Source organism: Ailuropoda melanoleuca, chromosome 19 (genome assembly GCF_002007445.2).
Source record: "Ailuropoda melanoleuca isolate Jingjing chromosome 19, ASM200744v2, whole genome shotgun sequence".
NCBI classification, from domain to species: domain Eukaryota; kingdom Metazoa; phylum Chordata; class Mammalia; order Carnivora; family Ursidae; genus Ailuropoda; species Ailuropoda melanoleuca.
In genome coordinates this window covers 1,673,333-1,699,408 of record NC_048236.1, presented here as the reverse complement: position 1 = coordinate 1,699,408, position 26,076 = coordinate 1,673,333, and the positions used below count along the sequence as shown (strand labels likewise).

Here is a 26,076-nt window from a genome sequence, read left to right as displayed (position 1 = left end):
TAACCTGGACTGCTGGTTGGAGGATTATGAAGAGGGACCTCAGTGAACCCCCTGGGCCCCGGATCCAGCCCCACCTCTATGAGGCAGTAGCAACATAATTTTCTCTAGTAATTGGGTCTAATCAACCGAGACATTCCAGAGGCACCTTTCTCTGCCTGTTGGATCAATAGCAGCAGAAACCAAAATGGCCAGGGGCCGTCAGCTTCCAAGTCATCAGTACTAGGATGATCGTATGGTGGAAATGTTTCTCCCTTGGGCACTAGGGTCACCAAGCTCCCTGAGTCTGTTCCATTATTGGAACGGGTAGCAAAAAGTTCTTCCAGTAGGTTGTAGACTTTGAGGTGTAATCGTGAGGACCCTGCCACTACCCCGACCTCGTGGCTCTCGACGACTGTGCCTGGCTCTGGTGAAGAGAATACACTGCCTCCAGTAGGACAGCCCCAGCCCCTGGCTCGGGGTAGCTTCTCAGCTGCGCTCTACATGAGTCTTCAGCAGGTCAAGCCACCATCTTATCCTGCCAGCTGCTTCTGGGTCACGGGGCACACGGTAAGACCAGCGAATTCCTCAGGAGTGAGCTCCTTTATACATTTCCTTGGCAATGACACACGCGCCCCGGTTGGAGGTGATGTGACGTGGCATGCCACAGTGCTGGGTAAGGGATTCTGTCCATCAGGATACCTGATGCTGGCAGAAAGGTGGTGCTGACAGAAGTCGGAGGGAGAGAAGGTGAATTCATACCTGGAATATGTGTCTGTTCTCAGGATAAAGTGCAGCCCTTCCACGCTGGGAGGGCCCAGCCAGCTCAGTCTACGAGCAGGTGAGAATGGTGCCCAACCAGGGACCCAGCCTGGGCTGCAAGTAAGACGCGCGCTCAGCACCAGCCACGGCCAGCTAGCCTCGGAGAGGGGAAGACCATGTCACTGAGCCAAAGCATAGCTCCCATCGCTGCCGCCGCGGGTCCATCGAACAAGGCCTACAGTGCCTAGGGAGAGGCTGACCAGGGTCCACAGGATGGCCTTGTGTCCAATGGGTGACCACTGTCTCCAGCGTCTTTATGTGAGGTATTATAGCTACCTGGCCTTTGGCTGTAGAGCATCACTGCCTGGCTTTTACATTACCAGGGTGCCATTATTCCCATCGAGATCGTAGACTCTAGTTCCACGGATTCATCCAGCGCCCCCACCAGCACCTCCAGCCTATAGAGGACAGCCATCAGAGCAAGTCAAGGATGCAGGTGGCTCTCACTAATGCATTTCTCCTCCTCCTCCTTCTTCTCCTTCTCCGTCTTCCTCTTCTCCTCCTCCTTCTCCTCCTCCTTTAAATGGAAACTCTGCACCTAACCTGGGGCTAAAACTCTCAACTCTGAGAACCAGAGTTGTCTGCTCTACTGACTGAGCCAGCCAGGCGCCCCTCACCAAAGCATTTCTTAATGCTTTGGTGAAGGGAGGGTTTTCCAGATCCCCTTAAAATATGTGGTGAGGGATGGCTAATCAGGTTGTACATAATGAATCCCATCCAGCATTCCCAGCACTCTGAGATTTTGGATTGCTTCCTCTCCAGTATGCCAGAGAAATTCTGGCATTTCAAGTTTACTAACTGTAGGCTACCATTAAGTCCAGGCTTTAATTAACCAACCTCATAGACTGTTAATGCCTCTCCCAGGTGCTCGAGCCAACACATTAAATCCCAAATCCTGGATGAGCATCCATGGCCTTGAGTTTGGCCAATGGAGCCTTACATTCCGCCCTCCGGGGTCTGTTTCCCTTCGAGCCCATCCCCACACGTACTGCTGGGGCTCCGGCCCAGGCAGTTTAGCAAGGTCTGTACTTCCTTCTGTCTGGGCATTCTGCTCTCAGCGTGGGCCTTGTGCTTTTCTGCCAAGGCTGTTCTGGGACCCAATCTGAGAAGAGCCAGGGAAGATTGGAGGTGGGGAGAGTCCTGAAGCTGAGGTCCAGGGAGACAGAGGCACATGTTTGCCCACATGTCCCTGTCTCATCTCAGAGTCCCACTCCTTCCCCATCAGTGCCCTTGGGTTTGCACACTCCTGTGCTACCCTAAAGGACTGCACACTTAGTTAGCACTAACACTTGGCAGCCCTTACAATGACATCCTGGTGCCAGTCCTCAGCCATATGAAACACAGCCATTTCGCCCGCCATCTCCCTACCTCAACAACGCAGTGCTCTCCACTTCACCCCTGCCACCCCCAATGAGGATTTGGGTGATGGCGATACTTCTGCATGCAGTGGATTACCGGGGTGCATTGCCCCCTCAGCCAGGACCTTTCCCCTGGACTCTTTGAATTTATGATCAGTCCAGTCTCAGTATTCTGCTTGAGGCTCTTCCTGCAGCCCATTCCGTTATTGGTGAGTATGGACAGGAAACAGAGGACACGTGTATCCTGGGAAATTTGAGAATTTAATAAAGGGACTATTTATAGAATTGTGGCAGGATGAAGGGAGAGCCCAAGTGATAATGTGGTACCTGGAACTGGTAACGGGCCTGAAGGGGTGAGGGAGCAATGGCAAGGCCCCAAAGCCAAGGAGCTCGGGGAGGGACCCTGCAGCCAGAGGGGATCCTGGAGAGAGGGAAACTGAGGAATAAAGATGCTGACCTTCTTCTCCTTCTTTCTTCTGCGGGGCCCCCACTAGCCAACTCCCAAAGCCGGAGGTCAAGGGAGCCCATTGCGATGTCTGTAGATGTCAGTGTGCAGGAAGCTGGGTGGATAAAGGTGGAGAGAGGACCTGGAAGGGCCACAGAAGAGAGCCTGCATAGTCACCCGTCTGATCAGAATTTTAATAACCGTCTTCGTGGGCATCCCAAGCCATCTATGACAGTGACATTTATAAAGCATCCAGGCCAGTCATTTGCAGAATGTCTCTCACTTTGCTTGGTCTGGTCATCTCTAGATTCAGAGTGAAACTTTGGGCAGGAATACTACAGGGGAGATGGAGTGTTCCTCCGTCTGTAGCCCCCTTCTCAGTGTGTCACAGCAGGAGACACATGGTGCCAGTTCTTTCGTTAATAGTAATTGCACTTCGGGTACGTGGTGAGGGCAGTGTTTGCCAGGTCAGGGGAACTTTTGATACACCGAGAAACCTGAGAATTGCGGGCACTGACTTTGCCAGCAGCCAGAGGGACTGTAGCACACCTGGCTTGCCTTCATCTTTTCTCATCCCCTTTGCAAACACGCCGGCAGGAAATGGGGAGAGAGTGGCAGGCTCTTCGGTGCTGTCGCTTATTCCCAGTTCTCCTGAGGTCACTGGCAATCTCTCCACAGCTATGTTCCATGTGGAGTTGCAGAGTCTGCCTCAGAGATGTTCCCCTTACTGTGTGTCCCTACGTGTGTCCCTGCAGGTGCACACTTCCACACGTGTGTGAAAATAGGTACCTACCTGGGGCACCTGGCTGACTCAGTTGGTGAAGCATGCAACTTTTGATCTCGGGAGTTGTGAGTTTGAGCCCCAAGAGATGACTTTACTTAAAAAAAATTTTTTTTTTTAAAGATTCTATTTATTAGAGAGAGAGAACACAATCAAGGGTAACACCAGAGGGAGAGGAAGAAGCAGACTCCTGGGCTGAGCAGAGCCCAACATGGGACTTGATCCCAGGACCCTGGGATCATGACCTGAGTCCAAGGCAGACGCTTAACTGACTCAGCCACCCAGGCGGCCCCCAAGAGATTACTTTAAAAAGAAAAGAAGGTGGGGCACCTGGGTGGCTCAGTCGGTTTAGTGTCTGCCTTCCGCTGGGGTCGTGATCTCAGGATCCTGGGTCAAGCCCTGTATGGGGCTCCCTGCTCAACGGGGAGCCTGCTTCTCCCTCTCCCTCTGCCGCTCCCCCTGCTCCTGCTCTCTCTTGCTCACTCTCTCTAAAAAGAAGAAAGAAAGAAAGAAACAAAGAAAAGAAAAGAAAAAGAAAGAAAGAAAAAGAAAGGAAAAGAAGAAAGAAATTAAGAAAGAAAGAAAGGGAAAAAGGAAAGAAAAGAGGTTTGCGCTTGGTGCCTAGGCATGTGTGCCAAATTGGGTCTTTTTGCCTGCATCAGCGTGTCCACATGCACGGCCGGTTCTGTGCAAGCCTTCGCGGTCCTTCTAAAGCATTGCACGTTGCAGGCTCCGGTGCGGGCTAAGTTTTCCGTACGTGTGAAGCGGTTCTCAAGTGCTCCCCCCTTTCTGGGCCGGCTTGGTACGCTCTGAGAACCCCCCTTCCTTTCCTCCGACGGTGGTTGCACCCGCCCCACCCGGAAGCGTATACTCAGCGCGCCGTCGGCATGGAGCAGCCCGGCGATCGGAGCTGCTCGGGCCAGGGCCGCGCGCCCGCGGAGGCAGCCCCCGCCTCGGTGAGCCTGGCGCAGCTCCAGCAGCTGGTTCTGCAGGGCCGGGAGCTCCCGGGAGTGGAGAGGCGCGACATCGCGGCGACCCACGGCGAACCCACGGCGTCCCGGCTCCCGCGGAGGCCCAAGCCCTGGGAGGCCAGGGGATCGGCCGAGGCCCGGGCGCCGCCGCCCTAGACCCGGGGCCCCAGATGCCGCCGACCCTCGGTCCCGGTGGAAGAACATCGTGGAGGGACCCTGCTCGGCGGAGGCAGGAACTGCGCCTTCCTGATGGCATGGAGTGGGCTCCCGAAGCTCGAGGTCCTTTGCCTGTTAGACCTGGAAGGAGTGACTCTGTCCTGCATCAACTCGGACCCCGGATCCAGGCCACCGTTATTCATCTTTTGCGCATTTGCCCCAACCGGTCTCAGCTGGACTTAAGCCTCCTGCGAGCGCCGTCAGGGTTGCCTTGTATCCGTATTTCTGTACCGTGGTCCTCATTAAAAAGAAATGTTTTTTAAAATCCCGTTTCAGTCCCTATAGATATTTGACAAGCCTCATCCTTCACTGAGATGCATAGATGTATTTTCGTTTCTAAAATACTGAGGACACACTAACGGGGTCTGGCCCACTGGGGACAGTTTGGTTAGTAATGTCTGAGAACGTCAGTGTTTATCCCCTGGTTCAGCTCATTCTGGTGGCTGTGGAAATGAATTTGGGATACCGGTGGTGTGGATTTTAGCCATTCTCCAGATCAGCAGCTAATAATAGAAGGCTTGATGATTACACTTGGCCCCAGAAGACTTCAAAGATACATTAAGCCAGTAAAATCCCAAAGCATTAAAAAAGGCCCATGTGGAACTAGTTGGGTCAGGCTTTAAGTTTAGAACAGAGGAAAAGCTCCAACAACCACTTTCTTAACTTGGACTCTTTACTTATTTTTTTTAAGATTTTATTTGACAGAGATAGAAACAGCCAGCGAGAGAGGGAACACAAGCAGGGGGAGTGGGAGAGGAAGAAGCAGGCTCATAGCAGAGGAGCCTGATGTGGGGCTCGATCCCATAACGCCGGGATCACGCCCTGAGCCGAAGGCAGACGCCTAACCGCTGTGCCACCCAGGCGCCCCTAACTTGGACTCTTTAAATAGGCCACGTGGCTCACTGCCCCTGCTCTTGCTTCCTGAAACTGAGGTTTCTGTTTTCCACATACATAGATGGTACATGTTGACAGGAATATACACTGGTGGCCATGAACAATTCACATAAACACACGATCTACAGATCATATGACAGGGCTCGTTTCTCCCAGAAATGATGATGGTTCCACAACTTGTTTAGGGAATGATACATCATGGTACACGATACAGCAGAACATTAATTTTTATAACTTATTTCCATAAAATTCTAAGTTAAAAACGATTCTTTTGCTTAATCCTTTGAACTGTGTTGAGTGAGGCTGACATGTTGGACTAGATAGCCCCACTTTGCAGGGAAGAATGGAAACATTATTCTTGTATTTAGCATAAAACAGATCTGGGACAGAAACCCTGGGCTTCCACACTCACAAATGCTCTTTTCCCATGGCTTTTTGATACGTCACTTTAAAATAATTTGATTTCACAATGCTTTAAAGTAGAAATGTAAGCTCTAACATCTATTCCTGGCAGGTTAACTCTTGAGCCAGCCCACCTAATTAATTACCTCATAACCTGGCACATTTTGAGGCATTGTTCTCCTCCTAACCCAGCCTCACAGCTATGTCTGAGCGCCCCATGAGCCAAAAGCGCAGCAAAGCTATCTTACGGGACCAGGGCGCACAACGGTTAAGCATGTTTTCAAGTCTTAACCTATACCTGGCACGTCCTCACCAACTACTCAGACGGCAACTGAGGCAACGAAGTGACAGGAGCAGAGGAAGGCCCACCGAGGAGGGGGACACAGATGATAAACACAGGCAGGATCAGACCCCCCTTTAGGTCTCAGGTCCCTGGAAGCACCAGTGTTGGGCCTACTACACCATTACCAGCAGGGGGAACTCCAGGCTGTGCAAGGAGAGGGTCCAATTAAGCCTGCCTGGAGCCTAAAGACCTAATAGTACTACTTTCATCCATGCCAAACCAAGAAAACCCCATCCTGAAGCCCAGCAGAAAGAAATGGTGGGTATTTCCTGGAGGTAGATTGGGGGGGGGGGACGCTCAGGAATCTACCACTCTGTTCTTAACAGGAAACACCCAATTGGCTCCGAGGGGAAAAGCTATCTTGGTAAGCTTTGGTCTTCCGCAGGACATGGGACCAGAGCAGACTAACAAGGTCTGGGCCCAGGTGACTGATGCAGGTAGTGCAGGACTTCCTCACATAAGGTGCATGGAACCCTAAGAAGAGTCTATGAACATAGAAATGTCTAAGCAAAAATCTGAGTGTTAAGTATTTTCCTGGGAAAAGGTCCGTCCCTTCTCACAGACCCAAGGATAGGTTAAGATCCCCAGCTAAAGAAAAGGACTAAGCCAATCGCAGGCTAGGCTAAGGAAGGCACCAGATACACCTCCGGGCCAGCCGAGTCTGAGAACTTGTCACCAAGAGTGAGAACATGGACTCTTTGTAATTGTATTTCAAGTTCCTACCAAAACAAGGCCCCAGGAACCCCCAGATTCAAGTACATCCCTGAGCTTGGTCCACTGCTGTCTTGTATTCATGCTTGGGCATTTGTTCACCACCTTTAAATTCCAGGATAGAAGATGTGACATAGCAGGACTCCCTCTTCCGTGGCAGGAATCCTCTGCTGAGTTCAGAGGTGGCGGGGGCAGCCAACGTGGAAAACACACTGGAACTTTCCCGTGGAACTGGGCTGTGATGACAAGTGCCTGCCAGGAGCACCATCATCTTTTCCTTGACCCTCCCTCCAGTTTCTGAAGATGTAAAAGAAAATAATCTTCTTTGAAGATACCAGTAACAATTCCAAAAGACAAAACACATGCCACCAATGCGCTGTGCTTTCAGATATTCTGAGGAAGAAAAACACAACTTCATTAACAAAAGTTTAATGAAAGGTGGCACCTCAAATTAATAATAAGCAATTTCAAAAAGTTAAGATACTTTCAACAAAATAGATGGTCTAGATCTTCACGTCCTTTTTGAAATTGGTTTTTAATATTCTCTCCCCATTTCTAGGTAAATGACCACAGCAATACAGATTTTTTTTTTTTTTTTTTTTTTGCTACTCAACATTTTCTAGCCTGTAACTGTTGGAATACACACAGCCCCATGTCGTAACCAGGCATTCACCGTCCCAAGCACATTTTTATCTGTTAGGCCTGTAGCTACCCTCTCTTCTTTCCCCCCAGTACCAGAGTTACTCTCAGATACTGGTAAATGCAAAAGGATTTTTAACTGGCAAGGCATGGCTGATCACAAGTCAGCCCAAGGGCAGTTTCCAGCCTCACCTGGGTTTAATTCAGCTGCCGAATGAGCTGATTGATGCCTTCACCTCGATAGCCAGGTAAGCCCACCTCCTTCAGGAAGCCCACTCTATTCTTGGTAGCATGACGGGCCACTGAGAGATGGAAAGGACGTAAGAACGCAGAGATCTCCTGGAAATTCTTCCCCGGAAAGGCAATTTCATGAATGAGGTCTTCCAAGCAAATAACACCATACTTCCCTGGGAAACATGAGGGTACAGATTCCTTCAATCAACATTTGGCCCAGTATAAACTATCAGGCTCTAACATGCCAGAGCTGGGCACTCTGGTAGGTTCTTGGGACTCCAAGAAAAAGAATATGACCTAGATCCCACATCAAGACCACCAGAGATCCTCACTTTCTGCCCCAACTGACCCCTAAGGTGCACCACTCACCCAGGTACTCCTCAATCACTGTGTTGTCTGTCAAAGGGATGGTTTTATTCTTGACCTTGGCTTGTCCACGTTTCAAGATGAGTTCCCGGACAGACTTCAGATTTGGAAATCTATGGCCAAATAAAGTACAGCCTTATCAGCCCCTGGCACACTGCATGACACTGGCCACTCAGTCCTGCAGCCTGGCTAGGACATTCTCCCACTACCCCTTCTTCCCACCAAGAAATCTCCTGCAATCATGCTGCAGCCGGGATGCTTGGAAGTACACATGTGAAAGGAGTAGAAAACCAGAGTGGCCCTGACTGTAGAATCAGAAATTAAAATATGGGGCGCCTGGGTGGCTCAGTCGTTAAGTGTCTGCCTTCGGCTCAGGTCATGATCCCAGCGTCCTGGGATCGAGCCCCCCATCAGGGCTCCCTGCTCAGCAGGAAGCCTGCTTCTCCTTCTCCCACTCCCCCTGCTGGAGTTGCCTCTCTCCCTGGCTCTGTGTCAAATAAATAAATAAAATCTTAAAAAAAAAAAAAAAAAGAAAAAGAAAGAAAGAAAGAAATGAAAATGCATGGATATAAACATTCACCATGCAAAAAAAATTTTACTTTCCCAGGCAAAAATACAACAAATGCTGACTTACAGTTCAGGACTCTGGCCTTGTACGACCCTCTACTCAAGATGGTGCCAGAGTCTGAATGAAATCCCGGCCTCTACTGGGTTTTCATGTTTGAAGGCACACTACTCTTACGCAAGCACGGCCCCCAGCTCTGCTTCAAGACTCCGAGAATTAATTTCTCTTCTACCCCTTTCTCAGCCTTAGCGTGCAAGGGAACAAGCCCGGCGGGGTACTGTTCGTGGTACGTCAGCAGCAGCACGGACACCCCCTGCTCTACCTGCCCCGTGTGCCCGGGCTCTACAGCTGCCTGCTGGTGACTGTGGTCACAGCAAAGAGTTTCTTCAACACAGCAACGCAAGCTCGTTTCCTTGGAGAGTACCACCCTGTGCATCCTCATGTTCTCATCACGCTCTAATACAATCTGATATGAATCCACACACACACACACACACACACACACACACACACACACACAAACTTACTCACCCCCAGGTCACATAAGGTTCCACGACACGCAGCGTTTTTATGGTCTGCGGGGTTACTCTGAAAAAGACACCACTGAAAATCTTCTTCAGGCGAAGCCTTGCAATGGTCCTCTGCACCAGTGAACTCACCCCATTAATCCTGAAATGAACGGGAGAGAAGGGGAGGTTTTAGTCAGTGTATGTCAGTCCAGCAAGCACCTACGACACGTCTGCCACTACAGGGCATCCAGAGAGCAAGACACGGATGTGTGAGGCCAGGAGGTGGCAGCTGTATGAACAGACTGACGTGGAGCAATGCCTGCGGTGCTACAGGAATAGAGACGGGCCTTGATTCTGTGCATAGGTTTGGGGGTGTGTGTGTGAATGTGTTTGTAAGGCTGTGCATATCAAGCAAAAGCAGCTGTACTTGCGTCTGTGGGCAGTAAAAGCAGGAAAGATTTTAGGTAAAGGCGACACAATCCACTTTCTTTTTGACACTCAGCAAGAGCATATAGGACAGACGTGGAAGTGTGACACCAGAGGCAGGGAAAGCAGTGGGAAAGCTAATGCGCTAGTCCAGGAAAGAGATTATGGGAAGTGGTAGGAAGGTTAATAACGAGGGCTCAAAAATATTTAAAGCCCATGGGTTTCTGGTTTGGGTGACTGGGTGCAGGAAACAGGAAGAGGCAGCTGTGCATGCAGGGAGACCAGGTGAAGTACAACTAAAGGAAGAAAAAGCTTTATAAACTCTCTCCAGCACTGAATATGCTCCACCTACTTGACCTTGGTTCAGTTCCTAGAAAGACTCCTTGAGGGGCACCTCAGTTGGTTAAGTGTCTACCTTCGACTCAGGTCATGATCCCAGAGTCCTGGGATTGAGCCCCCCAGCTCTCTGCTCTCTCATGCCTGGAAAGCCTTCCCCTAATGCTCATGAATTCCTACCATGTGTGCGGGTCTCAGCTTTAAGTTTCTGCTTTAGAGCATGTCCTGAACCAGTAATGCCCCAGCAGCAGTGGACCCTCACAGAGCACAGGGTACATTTTCATGTATAAGGTCAGCCTCCTTAACCTTGAGAACGAAAACTATGTGGTGCTCAGCCCTGAATTCCCAGCACAACTTGCCTTAGTGGCTTAAAGCCTACTGTAGTTCATCTCCCTAGGAAGGGGTCTAAAGCTCAACCAATAGTCTGATCCAGCCTATGGAATCCGGCAAGCTCCCTACCTTTGGATGCGGACAACAAAGGCCAAGGAATGTTTATCTGGCACTTCCAGGCCATGAGGTTTCACTTCCAGTCGTCTGAGGCGCACCCTGTCGCGCTGCTGCCGCCAGGAATCATGTAGGAACCATTCCAGTCGCTTAAACTTGAGCTGTTTTCCTTTCTTCTGCTACAGAGAAGGCAGACCATCGTCACCATTTTGCGCCTCTACTTTTTATTTCTACAACAGTAATTCATTAGTCACTATCGATTAAGTGTATTTCCCACTGGGTTCCGCAAACGGAAGCACATCTTCTATATAAGGGAAAAATGAGACACCCAAGTAAAGGTCGAGTGGTGAAAACTCAGAAACTACTAGGAAAAGCCTCTGATGAATAAACAAGTTAGTTTTACACGCTGTTAGCCAATGTTTACCAACACACGTTTATGGAACCTAACACTGTGGTTAAGTATCATAAAGTACAGAATAAGCATCAGCTTGTTTCGTTTTTCTGACTCCGAAATATGTATTTTTCAAAAATGTTTAGCAAATAGCAAAAACTGGTGCATTAAAAAAAAAATGTTTTCTTCCAGGTACACAAGCAAGTTTGGTCTATCAAATCACTTGGTATGAACCTAAATAGTACAATCTCTACTCCACTTTTTCCTTTACAAACTCTACACTTCAGTATTTTACCTGCAGAAAGCGTTTGATAAATAACTGTTAAATGAACACATGAACCCTATACCTGTTGGAATCGATGGGGAAAGGACTGTTGATACCAAATCTAGTTCAACATATGCTAGATATAACTCACCAAATACACATTCTAAGTCCCTTCTTCTGGTTCCCCATCATTACCTCCTTCTTGTCCAAAAGTGCCTGCTTTGCTTGAGTGGCTTTAAGGGCCTGATAGGCCTTCCTTTTTTTCAGGAGATTTTCTGGAACCAATGGAATCTTTTTTCTTTGCCTGATACAGAGAATTGGAATCAGCGATAGTGTTTAAAAAAACAAATCTCAATGAATTTCTAAACCACCTTTTGGGCTTCGAGAAACATCACTCTTCAAACTCCTAAAGACAGACTTCCTTGAAACCTGTGGTTTCTGACTTCAGTCCTCAAAATGGACCCCTTAACGTTCACTCTTTCCTAAAGCAGTAAAAAGTCATGAACCCCTTGGCCCGTGGCCCTCGTATGCCTCCATGGGGCTTTTACTGCCACAGCCTTTTAAAAACACTAGCAGCTACGTGATTCTAGTAAAACCCCGTGCGGTTGGGACGGGTGCAGACCCATCGACAGGAGTAATACTTAAGTCAGGCTCAGTGAACCCAAGACTGGCACTCTTCAGCCCACCGCCAGAAACTCAATCCTCGCCGCTCGAGATAACCCGAACTTGACGGCGGCTCCCTCCGTCTGACCGTCAGCCGGAACCCTACGGCTCCTTCCTCCTCATCCCACCCTCTGTAATCTGGAGTCTTTTCTCTCCTCTTCCATAAGTCCACAAGTAGCCTTATTTTCCGCCGCCGAAAAATAAACACCGTGGATGGCACCAGATGCTCAAGACCCCACTCGAGAGATTCAACGCCCAGACACTCACTCTTGCTCCGCCATGTTTCCGAAGCTGCGGCTACTGCTCATGCGCAGCCCCACCACGTGGGGGAAGAGAGGACCGCTCTATATTCACTTGACCATAGAGATGTGTCTTCTAGCTCCGGGTCGTACCACCCCGGCAGCCAGGGAGCTGCAGTGAACGGCTGAGGTCTTGCTAACACAGATGCCTGCCGAATGTTGCACAAAACTTTCTTCGCACTGCTTCCAAGCACTTTAGGGTCTGTGTCATCTTCAAAATCCCGCCGTCTTCCTTTACGCTATATTCGTTTAATGCCGGTGGCCGGGCTAATAAACAAAGACGCTTCCCACTTTGCACTACGACTTCCGGTGTAGAGGGTGGGCCGCTCCTCCGGCTCCCTTTCGCGGCGCGAGTCCGGGAAGGTGGGCTGGCTGGCTTGTTGGCTTTTTGCTGGGTGGAGAGAGCTGGGGCCGTGACTTCGGCTCTCACGTGTGGGTGGAAGTGTTTCTGGAGGACTTCGGGTGGGAGAGAATGCAGCTTCGATTCCATCTGCCCGGCGCCGTCAGTAGGTCCCAGTTTTTTTATCTCCTCTGTACCTTGGTTTGCTTTACCCCTCAAATGGACCTACCCAGTAGCGTTACGAAGATTACGTGAAATACCCCAAATAAAGCGCTTAGCACAATGTCTTACTGTAAGGGGGCGACACTATGTTAGTTATGAGTGCTGGATGGAAAACTAGAAATTCCTCCTCGCCATCTCAGAATCTTCCCTCATATAGCTCTCACCACCTGGAATTTGCTTCCTTCTTTCCTGGTCTTCATAAAACAATGAAAAATAACCCACGTCCTGTGTTCTGGAAACCTCCAGTGCAGCGCTGTCTCCAGCACTAATATGCAGTCTTGTTAAAATGCAGATTTTCCTTCCGTGGGATGGGGGAGGGGTTGATATTCCGCTTTTTTTGCATGCTTCAAAGTGATGCCATCCTTCAGGTCTATGGACTGAACTAGCAAGACTCTAGAGTAGTCTCTTTCCTTTCTCTGAATTCCGTCAACACATTATATTCATAACATTTCTCCATGATACTAGGAGGGCAGGGATCATGCCTGCCTCACTCATGGCAGTTGCTAAAGGTCTAGTGCGGGCTTCTCAATCTCGGCACTATTGGCTTTTTTGGGCCTGGTAGTTCTTTGTTATGGAGGGTCGTCCCGTGCATCCTGGGATGTTTAGCAGCATCCCAGGCTTCTGCCAACTACATGCCAGTAGCGCCCCCACCCCAAATGTGACAAACAAAAATATCTCCAGGCATTGGATGTCTAGCACAGTATGTATCCCAATGTCATTACCCGGCGCTGGGCACGTACAGGCATCACCACAGACTTTATCCTATACTGTTTGACTTACTGCTTCCCTGATTAGATTGGGTGCTCTGCAGGGAACTTACACTTCTTTTTCTTCTACGGCTCCTGCCCCAATAGTGGGCACCTGCAGGGCTTTTTAACTAAGCTCAAAGCATCATATTGGAATGTGCTATGTAACTAGTTCCACCAGAAAGATAGTGCCATACACAGAGCTCATTACTGAGGAACAAATGTCGAAGGACAACACAGTTTTTGGAGTCAAAGACGGTGTGAGGCTCCTTCTCATTCACTTAGCATCTCACATGTGTCTTACTTTGTAAAAAGGCAAAAACGAAGATCACCAAAGTGTAAAACATTTATTAGATAGTAAACAAGGAACAAAAATAAGTCACTATTTTATAAGTGTTTCTATGTACAGATAAAAGGTAAGTTCTGCGGTACTGAAGGTCTTAAGAAGAGGAATTTCAGGGCTATTAACAATACTGGCTGAAAGGGAGTTGGAGGCCATGATTCAAGAAAGGTTTTCCAATGCCAGCAGATGGTGCTAGGACAGTACTTATTCTCAGTGCCTAAGCCCTCGTTCCACAAAGATCCAGAGGAAAAGACATCCAGACATCTTCAACCCCAAATTATTCACCAACTTAATACATGTTTACTGAGCATTGACCATATGCTCCACACTAGGCAAGATACAAGACTTTATTTCAAAGTGAGGGTAGTGAGTATGAGGAATAACTGTTTACGGCCTCAAGAATCTTTTTTTTTTTTTTTTAAAGATTTTATTTATTTAGTGCATGCGCAAGGGCAGGGGGAGGAGGAGAGGGAGAGGGACAAGCCGACTCTGCGCTGAGGGCTGAGCCCCACACGGGGCTCCATCCCACAACCCTGCTATCACGACCTGAGCTGGGGTCAAGTCAGATGCTCAATTGACTGAGCCACCCAGGTGCCCCGCTTTTTTTTTTTTTTTTAAGATTTTATTTATTTTAGAGAGAGGGAGAGAGAGTGGGGGGAGGGGGAGAGGCAGAGAATCTCAAGCAGACTCCCCGCTGAGTGCAGAGCCTCACGCAGGCTTGATCTCACTTGAGAGCATGACTTGAGCTGAAACTAAGTTGGACGCTTAACCGACTGAGCCACCCAGGTGCCCCAAGAATCTTATTCTTTTTAGCCTCTTGTCATAGGCCTCTTTTCTTGACTGCTTTAGTTGTCCATCTAGAGGGAATGATTAAATAAATTATGGAAGACTATACAATTATATGCAATGAGGTAGATCTTCACGTCCCAAAATCTTAATGGTGTTTTTCATTTTTTGGCCTGCTGATCTCCATTTCCACTTCCTAACAGTATCTTATTTCTCTTGTGGACTGGTCTCCTTCCTCGTGTACAATTGTGGAGTGGAGTGGGGTGTCAAATCTAAATGTTTGTCCTCCCAATACATAAGTTGAAGGGGTTTCTGGAAGATCTTTTCAACTCCTTCCATCTCCCCAGTAGGAGGAGGCATGAAATGCTATAAACTTCTCTCTTCTGGGCGGGGGGAGGGGGCCTGGATGGCTCAGTCAGTTATACGTCTGACTCTTGGTTTCAGCTCAGGTCACGATCTCAGGGTGGTGAGATTGAGCCCGAGTTGGCTCCACACTCAGCAGGGAGCCTGCTGGAGATTCTCTCCTCTCCCTCTGCTCCTGCCGCTGCTCAAGCTCTCTCCCCCTCCCTCTCTCTAATAAATAAATAATCTTAAAAAACAAAAACCAAAAAACTTCTCCCCTCTGGGTTTTGAATCTTGAGCAGGGTGACGATGGAAGAAACAAAGGAGGTTTGGGGCAAGTCTTTTAAGAATTTCTACCTACGAAAACCTGGAGTTTCCTTGTTCCTGTCTGGGGAAGACAGGAAGTTCCTCTCTGGTCAATCCTTATCTTTCCTATAAAACTCCATTATGCTGGTTAACCAAGGAGATCGGTTTCTTGCAACCAAAGAATACTCTCAGATATTTGGTTACATTTGAAAAAGCAAGATACAGACTAGGGTGTAAGAGAGTGGTCCCTTGTTGTTTTGTGGTTTTTGTTTTTTGGCTATAGATGTATTTGTATGTAACAATTTTGGCAGTATATACAAGAAAGTGTTGATGGGGGTTATTTTTGGGAAATGGGAATGGGGCCTGAAATAGGAAGACTTACATTTTGTGCTATGGTTTTCATTTATTCCATGTGTATTGGTTTAAGAAAAAAAAACAGGGCACCTGGGTGGCTCAGTTGGTTAAGCATCTGCCTTAGGCTCAGGCCAGGATCTCAGGGTCCTGGGATTGAGGCCCCAGTCTGGCTCTCTGTTCAGCGGGGAGTCTGCTTCTCCCTCTCCCTCTGCTGTTCCCCCTGCTTGTGGTCTCTTGCTCTGTCTCACAAGTAAGCAAAATAAAATAAAAAAAGAAAGAAAGAAAACACTGTCTAGGTGGGGCACCTGGGTAGTTCAGTCATTAAGTGTCTGCCTTCAGCTCAGGTCATGATCCCAGGGTCCTGGGATCGAGCCCCACATCAGGGCCCTCTGCTATGAGCCTGCTTCTTCCTCTCCCACTCCCCCTGCTTGTGCTCCCTTTCTCTCAGTCTGTCAAATAAATAAATAAAATCTTAAAAAAAACAACTGTCTAGGGAATTAGGTTCTTGTGATTTGCTTGTTTTATTTATTTACTTACTTATTATTTTGATTTGTCTGTNTTCAGTCTGTCAAATAAATAAATAAAATCTTAAAAAAAACAACTGTCTAGGGAATTAGGTTCTTGTGATTTGCTTGTTTTATTTATTTACTTACTTATTATTTTGATTTGTCTGTTTTAGATACCACTTGACTCTCTTTTTTTAAGAGTCCTTTCAGGACATTTTCTGGCTCTCTGGCTTGACTCCAGGGTTCCTTTCCTAGCATATTCCACCACAGATTACTTCTGTCTTGTCTGCACTTTGGGATTATTTGGAATCATTTAAGAGATAATCAAGCAGTGCCTTCTCAGTGAGGTAAAACCACCACACCCACCGCACCCAAAAGGGGGCTCCATCTGCAATTTCCCATCAGCCCCAAACTTCTTTCTTGTCCAATGAGCCTTCTCGAAGCTGACTTCGTTTTGTTTCGTTTTCCTTGTTGCTTCCTCAGAGAGTGACACGGGGTTAGGAGGAATGAGGAGGGAAAGAGGTTAGGGTGAGAGCAGCCAGCTGAGCCTAGAGTTGGGGAAGACAGCATGGCCAACAGCTTTTGATCCTGATGAAAGGCAAGCAGACGGGGGCAGAAGTGTGAAGGAAAAAGGAGAGAACCTGTGAAGGGCAGCAGCCTTTTGAGCGGCCAGGTTCGGCCCAGGAAAGCTAGAGTAGGAAGCAGACTGTGTGCGCGAGGTATGACCAAAGGCAAAACAGAAAAACTCAAACCTCCCCTGAATTATTTCAGGGATAATGGCCCTTAACTTCTACCTTCCACACTTTAGTAACACCTCATTTTACACCTTAAGGAGTGGGGGCCGGGACAAATCTTCCTAGTTTATAGGCAAGGAAGTCGAGGCTCAGAGGAACTTAAACTAAGATCTCTAATTACGTGTTAGACAAGGCCCTAGACCCATTTCTAGGTTCCGGGGCCAGAGGCACTTCTGCCCGTCCTGTTGTACTGTTTCCCTGGACCCTCACAGAACTGATTTTCCCCCTGAGGATCTTCTTGCCTCTGCAAGTGTGTTCAAAGGCCAGGCTCCAGCACATGCCCATGGGAAATGTAGATTAGGGCTTCAAGGCCTTTTACGGGCAGCAACATAGATACAGGCCATCCATATTACAGAATCCACTCGAGACTACAAAGGTGCTCCTGCCATTTGTGTGAACCAGATTTCTCCCTATATTTAACACCGCAGTAACAAAATGCCTTTACCTTTATTCCTGCACAAAGTATCGTGCATTTTTCTCAAATGTAACTCAGGATGTACCAAGAAGCAGGACACTGGATACAGACTGCAACTCTACCGAAGTGATAGGCTGGGAAGAATTTTAGCCCTACTGCCTTCTCTCCTGAACTCCAGTCAATTCCCAAATGTAATGCAATTATTCGTGTGCTTGTTCCCTCTCTAAACTGTGAGCTCCTCGCAAGCAGAAGTCAGACCTGAATTATCCATGTGTCCCTAGTGCCTAGCACGGTGCCTGTCAAGTGCTCAAGCTACGTATGGCGGCTGATGCTCTCCACCTGCAGCTGGACACCCAGGACTCTCCCTCCGTCTCGGAGAACATACACAAGGCTGAAAGTCAGAGCCTGCAACCAGCTAGCCCCTGGAGGACAGCACAGCCATCCTGCCTGAGCGATGGTGTCTCAGCGCCCCCAGACTGTGGTTTCTTTCTTTTCTCTTCTCTTTGCCCCCAAATAATCCACTGGCCCCCTTCCTGGAACACCCCCCCCCCCAATACATAGGACTGAGGGCTTTAACCATCCTTAGAGACGATGCCTGGTTTTTCCTCTGGGCATGGCCCTGGGGAACAGACACTGGTCCTAATCAAGCAGCCAAATCATCCTTCCTTCTTCATTCGTGGGGCACTCCCATTGCAAATGGCCTGAAGGGGGTAAGGAAGGTCATGTTGGGTACACGTTTGTCCTTAGCAAGAGAATCTTGACCATCGGGGCAACACGGCAAAAGACATTAAGGGATCCATCGACTGATGTAACTATTCTAGCAGTAATGACTCCGACTGCTGTTAGTTACAGAACAACTTCCTGTTTATATGATTACTGCAGAATCCTGATTTCCTAACTGCTGCTGCTTTAAGGGTGTGTGTGTGTGTGTGTGTGTGTGAGGGCAGCATAACTAAACCATAAGGAAAGTTAGTGTAAATCCTAGGCCCCAAAGAAAAATTTAAGGAGCCTTCTACCTTCACCCCCAGAAATACATTTCACCCTATGGTAGTTTCCCTAACAACTGGGACAGAGTCCCACTTATGAGGGCAGGAACTCAGGAGGGCCTCAGGGGGCTGATTTTACAGATAAGGTTACAGAGGTATTTCTCAACGGCTCAAATGTGTGAATCCAGAGAGAAGCATGTTAATTCTGGCATAAGTCTTGTGTAAAATAGTTTTCTGTCCCTATCCCTTAGCCTTCTCGTCCTTAACTGAAACAAAATAAATATATTGAAGAAAACCTCCTGCAGATTGAGTCTCATTTATGTAACTTCTCAAATGACCCCATTTTTCCTTCCTCAGTTAAGGACCCATGTGACAAGAGTCAGGATGGAGGCCAGAGACGTACGTGACTAAACTTTCTCACCGACCCACCCTGTTGAATTTGAAATCATTCGGAAAGGCCGATCAATTACAATCCTATTCCCTCACTAGCTCGGCTCCTGTTAGGGAATGGTAAATCTATTTCGGTTGAACTCCCACTGAACACTTACTTACCCCTTTCTTCTGGGGAAAGAGCCATTCCTATTTGCAAAATCAAGACAATCACAGTTGCACATTTTCCCAAATCTTTGGCTGTATTGCAATGGTTGTTTCATTTCGTAATCTCCAACTAAACATTTCCTAACCATGGATTAACAATATAATTACTGACTGGTTTCTTTTAACAGTATTTATCCAACATAACAAAATAAACTGCAATTTGTTATACTTTTTTTTACAAAACATTTTATAAATATTTTTACAAAATGTATACAAAGCAATTTCAAGTGAGACGTACTATACAAATGAAGGTATTTAAGCAAATAAAGCCCACACCACGCTGACAGTGAGTGACGCGTCCTCTGTAAGTCAAGTCAGTCTGTAAGGCCTCCCTAATCTAACAAAATCTACTCAATTCTTCAGAGCTAAAATAGTTCTTTTTCGTAATTGCCAGTTTAAAATTTGCTTTATCTTTAGGCAGTACTTAAGGACACAGAAAATCAAATGCTTAATAACAAATACACACGTTTTCACAACAACAGAAAAAAAAAAGGGAAGTAAGTGATTTTTGTTACTGAGTACAAGTAGTTCTAAAACGTAACCTTGACTAGTGAACCTGAACAACTGAAGCTGGCCGTCCAAGGTGGAGCTCTCTTACCCTTCGCCAGAGGGGGCTCGACATGCGAGTTAGGACCCATGTGCGCTTAACCTAATCACAGGAGTAAAATACATTTCGTAATTTTCATCTGTCATTATCTAGAATCTTTCCTCCATAGAAAGTAAACTTACATACAAAGACACAGGAATTTACAAGTTTCATTTTGGTAAATTAGGCTCTCAGTTTGCTAGACAAGTTTCAGGGCTGAAAAGACCCTTTGAGATGGTGTTTAGAAAGGCGGGGGTTGGGGCAGCAGGGCAGGAGAGGGAAGAAAGGGAGGTGACAAATGTACATGAAGTTTATCTTTTTCTTAAGAGTTCCACTGATTGGCAGTAATTAATGTAACCCATTCGTAGCCTACATGAAGGCTTCCAGGTAGAGGGTTCCACAATGAGAAGAATTTGATTAGGAGGGACCATCTTTAAGTCTTGCTAGGAATGAGGGGACCATGAGTCCTAAGAGAAGAGCCTATGAAATCACAGGGTTCAGGGCAGGGTGTTACCCCAGGGCTGCCCAAACAGAAAGTTCCAACTGGCAATACCAACTTATCTTCTAATATGTTACAATACAGGAAAAAGGGGAAATCTGCAACTTGGACATTGGCACAAATAAGGAAAAAATGGGAACCCTAAAATGGCCCAGATTTTCCAAGTTCTATTGGCCGGGCTGGGCCCGGGGGTAGGGAGAAGGTACTTTGCTTTTATGAAGACTGGCTGTCTGAGGGGGCTCCTTCAAGGGCAGTGCGGGGACAGAGAGGGACAGGGAGAGACTGGGTCTTCTGTTGCTGTGTTTTGAATAATCAGAAACCTTCCTTTCCATCACAGGCCAATCTGGAGAAGAAGCGCCCAACATAATGACAATGGGGGTCCATCCCCGTTCTGGCAACAGCCAGAAACAGATGCTGGCACTGTGTGAGAGTGGAGATGAGTGGGCGCACCTCTAAAGCCAGAGAGATCAACAGAATAAATGAGAGAGTGCGCACACTTGGGAGGAAGAGTGGGTGTGTCCATGCTGTCACCAGAGTGGCCTCTGGATCTGAACAGCTCAGGTACAAGCACGCACATGTGGGGGAGGGCGGGTATGAAATACCGTTATGTCGCCTTCCCAACGATGGGAAAGACTGGCTGGCTATAATGACACTGAGGATGAAGGGAAGAGCAGAGATGGGATGACCTGGGACAGGAACACAAGGAAGGAAACCGGGGAAATCTCCCTGAAAAGAAATATAAATAAATAAAGCAATAAGTCATGTTCACTAATATGAACACGGGCCGCACACAGACCACGACAGGGCAATGTCCTTTGGCTCTCAAGTGGGAATCCCGTGTCTCAGATCTTTTCTTTCAGTGGGAGGGCTGGCTGGTTACTTTGGTTTGTCTGTGTTTTGGTAATGATTGCTGCCGGGGTGGGGGGGTGACTACTGTTCTCAGACAAGAAGCAAAAACAAGGCCAAAGTCCCCTTAAAGTTTAAACTGAAAAATTACAACATAGTTTTCAAACGAAAGTGCTTTGGACGCTTGCCTATTTGTGGGAGAGGGGGTGGAGAGATTAAATGAAAGGAAACCCAGCAACAAACAAAAACATACAGCATATGTTGACTATATCCAATTAGAAAATGCAAAACGCTTGGTTTTTTTTTCTCAATAGTTCACATATATATGCTTTTACATATATACATATTGTATTCCTCAAGGCTCTATCCCGGCCTCCCCTGTACACTGTGCCACTTAACTGGTTTCCGTTTTCCTTTATTTAGCCTGGTGAAATGATCTCAAGCCATGCTGTTGCAACTAAGAACAGAGCATTCCCTAGATGAAACTCAATGCGCATCAGCCGAAAAGCATGAGGCTTTGCTCCGGGAGCGTCAGAAAAGCACTTGAACTTGAACGATGAGCAAGGAAACCCTGCAAATGCCCTGTTTGTGCGCTACCGGCTGCTTCCGGGGGCTGTGGCGTCCCTGGTAGAGCAGCCGGCAACTGACCGCTCTGAGAAGGCTGAGGGGGCGCGACCCGGCGGTCCGCCCCCCCAACGACCACAACAACAAACCCCAAACAGCAAAATTTGGAGATGCAGTGGGGTATTCTTTAAAAAGTAGCTTCTATCAGTCCTGTTTGATTTTCTTTAATAAGTCTGTTCTTTTCAAATGACTTATGATTGTCAGAATTTTACCCAGGGCCAAGTGTACTGTGATCTCAGCGAGTTATACGGTGTTTTGTTTTAAATTAAAACAAGTAAACAAACACAGAAATGAGTATAAGCACTTTCCTAACACTTGAAACGTGTCGGGCCTATCAGACTGCTTTCTAACAAGGATTCGTTTCGCGAAAGGATCTCCCTGTAACCACGACGAGTATTGCTCTGAAACAAAGAATGGGATCGAGATCAGAAAGAACCACCTGTGATGAAAGATGAAGCAGGCTGGAGACAGGAGACCACTTCCATTTGCTTTTGCCAGGAAAGAATGTAACTTGTCCGGGGCGGGGTGGGGAAGGGCTGCTGCTATTAACACTCTAGGATACTATTTACAGCTGCTTCTAAAATGGAGTCAGTTTCTACAATGCCTTCACTGTGGTCCGGGATGAACTTTTCCAGGCAGTTTTCCTGCGAAGCCATTGGAGAAAAGTTGGGGAAATCTAACTCAACAGAGCCGCTAACCGTGGGGTCACTCTGGGGCTGCCGCCCGGCCTTTTTAAGTTCCAAGATGTTCTTAAACGTTGTTTCTAAACTCTTAGCGAGCTGCAGATCTGGCTGGGGCTCGCCCGACCCTTTCATGATGTCTGTGTGTAAAACTTCATTCTTTGGAGAATTCCTCAGAGTTTTGTCCTGGAAGGAATTGTTACACGTCATCTCCAAGTGAGAATCTACTAGGATACTGGAGACTTTGCTCTCAGTACCATGATCCCCTCGGGATGAGGTTTTCCGGTGCCCTTCGGGGCCGGGAGAGCACTCGCTGGCCTTCACGGACTCTCTCCGGCTGCTCTTCTCTTCGGACGCACTCCGGTACTGAGCTAAGCCCGCCTTGTCAAATTTCAGTGCTCTGCCGAGGCATTCAGTTTTTTTAGAAATGTTTCCTTCTGCGGAGACCACGATGTGATTAGGCACTAGATGAAATTGGTCATGATTCGTTGGTTCTGCCGGGCCTGGTTTGGCTCGGTCTCGGCTCTGGGCCTTGGCGGTCAGGTGTAGAGAGCTGGCTGCTTTACTGCCGTGCTGGTCACTGCGGCCAAACTGCGTCTCGTGAGCAGCTTTATCAAGTTTGAAGGAACAACAGAAATCAGCCTGAAAACCCTCTGGAAATGGGAACAAAAAGAACACTGGGTGAACGCGAAAGGACGCTACAGCAGACCCCCCGGTGGGTCAGGTGCAAGCCCAGCCCAGCCCCGCAAGCCAGTCTTGCGTGTCTAGGAACGTGCAGGGGCGCGACACTTGAGGGGGCTTCCCATAACAGCAGCCGTGGCTTCCAGACAAGAAAGTCAAAGCTGTTTGAAAAGGTAGCCGCTTGGTGACAAATGGGAAACCCGGGTGGGCAAAAAGCTCCACTTGTCTTGATCTCTTAGTGTTCTCTTTTTTTAAAGTTTATTTATTTATTTAGGTAATCGCTACACCCAACCTGGGGCTTGAACCCACAACCTTGAGATCAAGAGTCGCATGCTCTATCGACTAGGCCAGCCAGGTGCCCCTCTTAGTGTTCTCTTTAGCTAGTTTTTTATTAATGGCTGCTTTGAAACAGTCTGAAAACAGAAATTCGATGCTAGTATCAGCTTGGGTTCTCCCTTGGAGCAGAGGGCCTTTAGGGCGGGGGCGGGAGTGGACACAACTGCTTGTCTTTGGGTGATGGCACGTGTCCCTGTAGACACGTGTGAAGGGACCAGGCGTTATAAAGCTGCACTTTGCCAGGAGCAACAAACAAATGGTCAACACGCATCCGAAATGGTATCTGCTTGGAAGGACAATGGCGTGTGGAGTAACCGGGTCTGCGAGTGAGCACTGCCCTGCGCCAGGCTTGAGGGGCCCAGGATGCAAGAGAAATGTTAGGAGGGTCTGGGAGGTTGAGGGCACAGAGGCAGCCCGCTGTTACAGAAGGGCAGAAAAGGTGAAATAGGGCTTTGATGACATCTGTAAAGCTGAAATGTCAATTTCTTCACCGAATCACAAAATGTGAGATGTAGGGGACACAGCCTTGACATCTAAAAAGAAGACTCCATTCAACAAACACAGGCTGTGTAGGCAAATACACGGGGGATGGAGCACATCCGTGTCCTCGGGACACTAGTGTCTGTGGAGCTGTGACAAAGTGGGAGGGTTTATCCATAAGCCCAATTCAAGATAAGGCAATAGAAGATGGCCGGTTCTAGGAAAAAAGGACAGAAATATATCCTCCATCATTCTCTTCCTTTTTGGAAAGATTGAGGATTCTCCTGTCTACACAGCATTTCTTTCAGACTCTCCCTTTTGAATAAGTGTAAGGATCATTTATTCTCTTTAGGGATTTCATGAGCCACACCAAACGTAAGGCAGAATCTTGATATTTAAGAATCAGGAAAGAAGTTAGGGGAATGGAAATAAAGCCACTGGAAAATAATAGTACAACAGTAGGGGAATGGTTAATTAATGTATTAAAAATTGATGAAATATTATTTTAGACTCTAGCAAATGATAAGAACTTCAGACGTGTTAAATGGAAGAAAATCAGAATAACAAAAATCATATCTAGCATATGATTATAACTATACACAAATGATGTATGCAAATGGAAATCAGAACCAGAAGAAAACTGGGAGAAATAAAAACTTTTATAGGATGGTGCAAGTATGGGTAAGATTTATACTCCATGAATTGTTATACTGTTATTTGATTTAAAAAATTTTAGAGGCCAGAAAAAAGTAAGGAGGATTTTTTTTTTGAAGTTTTTTTTAGTTATTTGTCAGAGAGAGAGAGTGCACAAGCAGGGGGAATGACAGACGGAGAAGCAGGCTCCCCGCTGAGCAGGGAGCCTGACGTGGGACTCGATCCCAGGACCCTGGGGTCATGACCTGAGCTGAAGACAGACGCTCAACTGACTGAGCCACCCAGGCGCCCCAAGGAGGATTTTTTTAAAAGCTTTTTATTTATTTATTTGAGAGAGAGAGAGAGCATGAGCAGGGGAGGGTCAGAGGGAGAAGCAGACGCCCCACGAAGCAGGGAGCCCCATGCGGAACTCGATCCCAGGACCCTGGGATCATGACCTGAGCAGAAGGCAGATGCTCAACTGACTGAACCACCCAAGCACCCCTATTTTTATTTTTGAAAGATTTATTTGAGGAAGATAGAGAGCGATCGAGCAAGTGGGGGGAGAAGCAGAGGGAGAAAATCTTCAAGCAGACTCCCCGCTGAGTGTGGGAGCCCTACTTGAGGCTCGATCTAACCACCCTGAGATTGTGACCTACGCCAAACCAGGAGTTGGACACTTAATCAACTGAGCCACCCAGGTGCTCACAGGAGGACTCATTTTCATTCACTTATTTATTTTCTTTAAAGATTTTATTTATTTGAGAGAGAGAGCACGAGTGGGAGAAGGGACATAGGGAGAAGCAGATTCCCCGCTGAGTGGGGAGCCCTATGCAGGGCTCGATCTGAGCCACCCAGATGCCTCCCCAGGGGGATTAATTTTTATTTTATTTTTATTTTTAAATTTTTATTTATTTTTTAAAGATTTTATTTATTTATTGGAGAGACAGTGTGTGCACGAGCATGAGTGTGGGGGGGTGCAAAGGGACAGACAGAGAGGGAGAAGCAGACTCCCCACTGAGCAGAGCCCGACGTGGGGCTTGATCCTAGGACCCCGAGATCATGACCCAAGCTGAAGGCAGATATTTAACCCACTAAGCCACCCAGGCGGCCCTTTTATTTTTTTATTTTTAAAGACTTTATTTATTTGAGAGAAAGAGAGCAAGCACGAGTCGGGGGCAGAGGGAGAGGGAGAAGCAGATTCCCCGCTGAGCAGGGAGTCAATATGGGGCTTGATCCCAGGACCCCAAGATCATGACCCCAAGCCGAAGGCAGATGCTCAAAGGACTGAGCCACCCAGGCACCCTGAGGATTCATTTTTATTTTTATTTTTATTTTTATTTTTAAAGATTTTATTTATTTATTCGACAGATAGAGACAGCTAGTGAGAGAGGGAACACAAGCAGGGGGAGTGGGAGAGGAAGAAGCAGGCTCATAGCGGAAGAGCCTGATGTGGGGCTCGATCCCATAGCGCCGGGATCACGCCCTGAGCCGAAGGCAGGCGCTTAACCGCTGTGCCACCCAGGCGCCCCATGAGGATTCATTTTTAACAGGCAGAATGTGTTGGGGTGTGCTGAGCGTGGAGCCTGCTTAGGATTCTTTCTCCTCTGCCCGCCGCCCCCTCTAGCCACACACTCTCTCTCTCTCTCAAAAAAAACCACAACAAACCAAAAAACCACACCACATAAACAAACAAACAAACCCCGAGCCCATGCAAGAAGGACACTTAGACCCTCCTCTGTCCCCCTGAGAGCAGGAAATAAATCTTCCACCTGAAAAGTGCCCACCCTGTACGAGGAGACAGAGAGACATCCTCATCACCAGCAACAGGGAATTCAGGGCCCAGAAGGCGTAGGAAGAGCCCTTGTTACTTTTCACTAATTTACTACTCCAGCTCAAATTCTGTTTAGAGTTCCTT

The 26,076-nt window shown here is 47.7% G+C and overlaps 3 protein-coding genes across 5 annotated transcripts in view; 1 reads left to right on the top strand and 2 right to left on the bottom strand.

Moving 5' to 3' along the window:
• The first annotated feature begins 4,241 nt into the window (after positions 1-4,241).
• On the top strand, positions 4,242-4,834 carry C19H6orf226 (chromosome 19 C6orf226 homolog). Its single transcript, XM_011218758.3, has one exon. The coding sequence runs from the start codon at positions 4,270-4,272 to the stop codon at positions 4,507-4,509; it is 240 nt and encodes a 79-aa protein (XP_011217060.1). The 5' UTR covers positions 4,242-4,269; the 3' UTR covers positions 4,510-4,834.
• A 2,056-nt stretch (positions 4,835-6,890) lies between these two features.
• On the bottom strand, positions 6,891-12,294 carry RPL7L1 (ribosomal protein L7 like 1). 3 transcript variants are annotated; one of them, XM_011218761.3, is made up of 7 exons: positions 12,025-12,294; positions 11,290-11,398; positions 10,454-10,614; positions 9,255-9,392; positions 8,162-8,271; positions 7,751-7,965; positions 6,891-7,312 (listed from the first exon to the last, which is right to left on the bottom strand). In XM_011218761.3, exons 1-6 carry the CDS (start codon positions 12,063-12,065, stop codon positions 7,757-7,759), a joined length of 768 nt encoding a protein of 255 aa, XP_011217063.1. In that variant the 5' UTR covers positions 12,066-12,294; the 3' UTR covers positions 6,891-7,312; positions 7,751-7,756. The 3 variants fall into 3 exon arrangements, with proteins under 3 accessions (XP_011217063.1, XP_019649970.1, XP_002914526.2); XM_019794411.2 differs by having other exon boundaries at positions 6,891-7,216; positions 10,454-10,617; positions 12,025-12,287; XM_002914480.4 differs by having other exon boundaries at positions 10,454-10,617; positions 12,025-12,285.
• A 6,515-nt stretch (positions 12,295-18,809) lies between these two features.
• Positions 18,810-26,076, bottom strand: part of BICRAL (BRD4 interacting chromatin remodeling complex associated protein like) — a 39,349-nt gene continuing 32,082 nt past the window's right edge. Inside the window, exon 12 of the mRNA XM_034647997.1 lies at positions 18,810-22,681. Coding sequence (XP_034503888.1) covers positions 21,894-22,681 — 788 coding nt within the window. The 3' untranslated portion in view covers positions 18,810-21,893. The remainder of the gene's footprint in view (positions 22,682-26,076) is intronic.

Coding starts and splice junctions, on each gene's coding strand:
- C19H6orf226 (XM_011218758.3), top strand. CDS start 4,270: ATGGAGCAGCCCGGCGATCGGAGCTGCTCGGGCCAGGGCCGCGCGCCC.
- RPL7L1 (XM_019794411.2), bottom strand. CDS start 12,065: ATGAGCAGTAGCCGCAGCTTCGGAAACATGGCGGAGCAAGA. Junction 8,272..9,254: donor GAACCTTATGTGACCTGGGG/GTGAGTAAGTTT, acceptor ATTTGGCCATAG/ATTTCCAAATCTGAAGTCTG. Junction 7,966..8,161: donor AGTGATTGAGGAGTACCTGG/GTGAGTGGTGCA, acceptor CATGTTTCCCAG/GGAAGTATGGTGTTATTTGC.